This window comes from Pyrus communis, chromosome 4 (genome assembly GCF_963583255.1).
Source record: "Pyrus communis chromosome 4, drPyrComm1.1, whole genome shotgun sequence".
Classification (NCBI taxonomy): Eukaryota; Viridiplantae; Streptophyta; class Magnoliopsida; order Rosales; family Rosaceae; genus Pyrus; species Pyrus communis.
Genome location: NC_084806.1, coordinates 16,765,346 through 16,771,078, shown reverse-complemented (window position 1 = coordinate 16,771,078; position 5,733 = coordinate 16,765,346). Strand labels below are relative to the sequence as shown.

At 42.9% G+C, this 5,733-nt stretch overlaps 1 protein-coding gene across 1 annotated transcript; it reads left to right on the top strand.

The window, feature by feature from the left end:
• The first annotated feature begins 2,847 nt into the window (after positions 1-2,847).
• LOC137732344 (GATA transcription factor 1) lies at positions 2,848-5,298 on the top strand. The gene is made up of 2 exons (XM_068471654.1): positions 2,848-3,164; positions 3,811-5,298. The coding sequence occupies exons 1-2, from the start codon at positions 3,018-3,020 to the stop codon at positions 4,387-4,389; spliced, it is 726 nt and encodes a 241-aa protein (XP_068327755.1). The 5' UTR covers positions 2,848-3,017; the 3' UTR covers positions 4,390-5,298.
• The last annotated feature ends 435 nt before the right edge of the window (positions 5,299-5,733 follow it).

Here is a 5,733-nt window from a genome sequence, read left to right as displayed (position 1 = left end):
CAGATCGAGGGAACCAACTATACCATTGAACTCGTGAGGTCGAGGCGAACACAGCCATACCATTTTCAGGTGAGAAATCCTTCGTTTTCACGTCGATTCGACAATGGCCGATTTGAGTACTACTCATGCAAAGGTTATTCATTGAGTTTTTGGGATTTCTAAGCTCGTAGGTAGCTTGGTGGTGTCCCAAGGAGCCTCGGAGTGCTTCGTTGGACGATTTTGGACATCGGGATCACTGTGGTCGAAGTTGGCCGAGTTTTGAGTTTTGAGACAGGTATGATCGCGTGGTTTTTAGCTTTTAAAAGTTGTATAACGTGATTCTACTAGTCTAGGGCTTTAATTTGGTTCAAGAATCATGAAAAATGGTTGAGAAACGAACGAGAAAACAAGGTTTGAAGTTTTTCCAGTTTTCCGGCGCCGGCAACGGCACCGGAGACTGAACGGAGAAGGTGACGGAATATTCCGTCAGAGTTGACGGAATATTCCTGACGCCGTTGACGGTATCTGTCAAAACTGACTGAATATTTCTCACGGCGTCAGTTGACGCCGTCAGTGTGCGCCGCACGTGCCTGCGCGTGGCCGGCGCGTGTGGCCGTGCCTTGGCCGGCGCGTGGGGGCGCGTGCGGCGGAGGAAAATTTTTCTAAAAATATGGTTGTGATCCTGAGGTTGTGTAGAGCACGTTGGTATATTCATTTGTCCATTTTGAGCAATGTATGAGAAGTTATTACGAGAAGTTGGTTATGTGCTTTAAAGTTAACGTTTTTATAGCTATTTCGCATATAGGTGACACGTACCCCGAGGACGAGCGTGCACACGCGAGGCAGGGGGGCTACGATCCTTCTACATACCAGTGAGTGGGCTTTTGGTTTTCCATATATACCTATATACTATATTTTCCCAGAACTTGAATAAATGTTTATTCATTATGCCATGCATTACATTATCGTTTTTCATGCATCATTGGGTACGTTATTAGTTGCATATATTTATACATATGCATAGTGGGTGCTGTGGACGCACAGGTAAGTGCCAGGTAAGCGTTATTCACGTTTATGTTTCAGTAGTGGTTTGAGACAGTTAGAGAGCTCATAACCTGCACCCCCGGTGTTAGTGCTCCCGCCCGTGGCCAGGGCACAGTCCTTCACGTGATGTTCACCTCCCGCACCTTATGCTCACCTTGGACTCAAGGTAGGTGCACAGGCCTGTCGTACATACCACTTTAGGTGGTTCCGACTCGTAGGTGACCCGCGATTATTCGCCCAGTCTTCACGTGATCGTAGCACTTATTTACACCCAGGCCTGTCGTACAGACCACTTTAGGTGGTTCCGACTCGTGGGCAGGTTTAGATATTGAGATTGAGATTTGAGCTCTAGATGCAGCCGTACAGGTCACGTTAGGTGACTCCGGCTGCCAGATTACATGATATTGATATGTTTATACCTGGGCACTTGCATATCATTATGAGATTTCGGCATGGCATATTATTTGAGCATGTTTGGCTTATGTATTATGTGTATATATTTTCTGGGAAGTATACAGGTTTTACAGCGAGGGGTTAGAAAGTATTTTATAAACGGTTTTAGAAAGATTTGTTTTTGCCCACTCACGCTTTTGTTTTGCGCCCCTCCAGGTTTTAGTTGAGTAGCAGTTTCGGTGGTCTCCCAGAGGATTCTTCCGGCTTTTCTAACAGATACTCACCAGCGTAGGGTCACCTTCGGGTGTACTTTTGTCGCAACTTTTCTTTTGGACTGCTATAGTCTCGCTCTGAATTTGTATCTCGCTAGCACTTGTTCTAGTACATTGTATGCTAGTTGGTTTTTATTTATTCGTACTTTATATTACTGTTCTTTTAGCTTCCGCATGTGCACATGGCTACGCCACCTTCGTGTGATGGCCAACACGCCCTGACCTCGGTCGGGGTGTGTCAAACAGGGCCTGAATTTCTAAGGACCCCAAAAATTTTCTTCCTCCTACATGTTACATATGAGTATAAATTTTCTTATAAAAAAGTTTTTGACTTAAAAGAAAAATTACGATCATGTTATTTTATCTATATTACAAATGATTAAGTGGAGTCTATACTTTCCTCCACTTTTCTCTAGCAGTAGAAAAACTTGTGTAGTACTTTCTTTCACTTTTCTCTAGCAATAAAAATGATGTATTACTTTCTTCCAAAAATACAAACGTATTTCCGTATCTCTTTTCCAATCATACTCCATTTTTTCATGGATGAACCCTAAATCGTAATTTCATGGTAGTTGGACATTATTTAATTAATAAAAGTGAAATGCTGATTTCAATTAAGTTTGAATTTAAATAGTTGAATTCTATATGAATATATTGTTAAAAATATTATTATTTTTCAAATAAAGAGAATCTTTTTATTAAATTCGCACGTGTCCTTTAAAATGTCATAAACTCCCTGCACTTAAGATGGTACACCCTTCCTATTGGCAAACCCAATAATCAAGAAATGTATGTATATTTGCTTTAACAAATGATATTATTTACATTAAGGAAAAGGGGTGGGCTTTATTTTATAATGGATTAGCAATAATATGGTTCAAATTCGTCTTTAACGAAAATTGAACATAATATTTTAAAAATACAAATAACAGTTCCAAGAAGTTATATAAGACTTTTCAATTTGTTGGGAAAATATGAGTTAGTATTTACAACAACAACACGTCTGGTTACGCAACTTTTTAATTTCTCCACCATACATTACCAAAACAAATAGAAAAAGAAAAAGAAAAAAGAAAAATAATTAACGAGGGGTTTAGAGAGAGAAACTTTCACAGCCCTTCATTCCCACCCAAAAACCCTCATCAAACTTCAAAGGCATCAAAACGTGACCCCCTCCCCCCCTCTCTCTCTCTCTCTCTCTCTCTCTCTCTCTCTCACAGATAACATAGTTTTTGAATACAATAAAAAGAACCCAGAGAGACTGACAAACCCCTCTCTCTCTACAAAAACCAACCCCAAGCCAAAACCCTTGTGTTTCTCTCTCTAGAAATGGAGTCACTGGACTCGCTCGACGGCATCCTCGACTTCCACTCCGACGACGCCGGCGCGGAAGATAAAGCCCATGACTTTAAACCCTCCATTGCTCCCTCTGGGGTTTTGTGCCCGGATGATCCTAGCCGTCCGTTTTCTCAGACTGTAAGTTGCTTGATTAACTACCCACCATTTCTGGCTTTGTTTTGTTCTTTGGGGGTTACAGGCCGTAGCGAACCGATTCCGTTTCTGAATCGGCCGAGACTCGGCTTTGTGGGTGTTTGCCACGTGTTCACCCGGGTTGGTTTGGGTTTGGACCGAGTTAACTGGGGCGAGTTGGTCCAAGTTTGGGTCTAGGTGTGGGGATGGCGGCTTTGGATTTGTGATTTAATTAACTGCCGTTTGTGTATAATGACGTTTTTGCCGCCTTGTTATAGGAGCATTTACGGAAATACCGGAGTTTTTTAATACAAATGGTCAATACTCTCGCCCATGTATTTTACCACCCATTTTATTTTATTGTTATTATTTTTTAATACAAAATATATTGAACGGGACGGCGCTATTAGAATTCATTTTTTTTAGGCGAGAATCGAATACCCTACAACTTGATAATGCCATTGCCACAAATGTGATAGGAACAGTGAACCAAGCCTTCCTTACTTTGTCCAACATCCTACGTGGCAAAACTCTTGGATTTTGTTGCCCTTTGTTCCCTAACACATGGCGGGGGATTAACCTGATGGGTTTTTACGCGAGTCAACTCAAAATCTCCACCGAGTCAACTCACTGTTTTTATGTTCACTTGCAGGAGGGTGTGGAGGAGGAGCTAGAATGGCTGTCGAACAAAGACGCGTTCCCGGCGCTGGAGACATTCGTTGACATTAACCTTCTGATCGGGCAAACAGCCGGCATTGGCACGGACAAGCACCAAAGCCCTGTCTCGGTGCTTGACAACCGCACAACCCCCACCACCACCCTCATGAGCAGCTGTGGGACACTCAAGCCCCCTCAGGGTGCCCGAAGCAAGGGCCGCCGTAGGCGTGAAAGCTCCAGCTTCCCAGGCATTCTTGAGGAGCACGTCTTTTGGAGCCAATCTAACAACTGCAAAAAGGATGACAATACAATAGTGAAAAGAACAACAGGGATGGCGACGATTGGGAGGGTATGCCAGCATTGCGGGGCTGATGAGACCCCACAATGGAGGGCAGGTCCCCTTGGACCGAAAACCCTGTGTAACGCTTGCGGGGTAAGGTACAAGTCTGGAAGGCTTGTTCCTGAGTACCGCCCTGCAAGTAGCCCAACTTTTTCAAGCAAGTTGCATTCAAATTCGCACAGGAAGATAATGGAGATGAGGAAGCAAAAGCAGGGGACGGGGATGTTAGTTTAGCCTGAGGATGATGGGTAGGCTAATTGTGGGTAGTCGACTTTTTTCCGTTTAAGATTAGTTTGGAGCTTGTAGGATTGCTGTAATGGGGGTTTAATGGTGGTTAGTGTTTGCTCCTTGTTTTGATGAAATGACCACAGCTAGGTGAAATTTTGAATTGTTGTGTTTGGTTATGTTGTAGACTGGTAAACAGGATCGTGTTTTTGGAGTTTATCAAATTTTAATTCTTTGCTCTGTTAGCTTCCCAGGCGATTCAGGGGAGCAGCTCTTTTCGAACCAAGCCCACAAGGACAGCAAGGATGGCCGGATAAAAGCTAAACAGCAAGGACAACAATTGGGAGAAAATGTCAGCATTGCGGGATTTAAAAGACCCTGCAATGGCGGGCAGCTCTCATTGGAAAGTAAACCTTGTGGGATTAGGTACAAGTCCGAGATGATTGTCAGAAAATGCCAGCACTGCAGGACCAAAGAGACCCTGCAATGGCTGGCAAGCTCCACTGGAAAGAAAACCTTGTGTGATGTTGCCGTGTTAGGTACAAGTCCAAGATGATTGGGAGAAAATGCCAGCATTGCGGGACTGAAACGACCCCTCAATGGCGACCAGGTCCCCATGGAAATAAAACCTTGTGTGATGCTTGTGGGGTTAGGTACCGAAGGTCTGGGAAGCTTGTCCCAGAATACCGCCCTGCAAGTAGCCCAACTTTCTCGAGGGAGTTGCATTCGAATAGCCTCATCAAGGTAAGGTGAGCACGCATTTTCGTGGTGTTTCTTTATAAGGGTTAACTCTCTGTTTATTTTGATATACCGACCAAAGCTAGGCAAATTTTGGGATTAGTGTGTTTGGTTGAGCTATAGACTAGTAAACAAGATGGTGTTATTAGGTTTTGTCAAATTTTGATTAATTAAATGAGGTTTTTGATGAAGTTTCTTTCTCTTTGGTTTTTTTTTTTTTTTTTTTTTTTCTCTCTCGCGGTTTTGTTCTTTTTTCAGAGAAGCTTCTCATTATGCATTGCGTTTTTACTCGGCTAAACTTTAACTCTGATGCATAGTAGTGAATAAGCATATTGTTGCGAAAATCTCATTTGTCTTGCGATTCATGAAGTCGGAAGCTTTGTCTGAGTACCAGTGAAGGTCCTGTAATGTGGTTTTACCTACACAGTTTTAGGTTCCAGGTTTTGGATAATCTGAAGTGTCTACTTATATCCTGTGTTGTTAAACTTATATCCTATGTTGTTAAAAGGGAAGTGATTTACGCTCCTCTGTCTCGCCGCGCACTCATTTTCTTTAGCTTCCTCGTTTTTCCTTCTCGTTGAGATTGAGTAAATCAAACCATAAGCGACAGATACA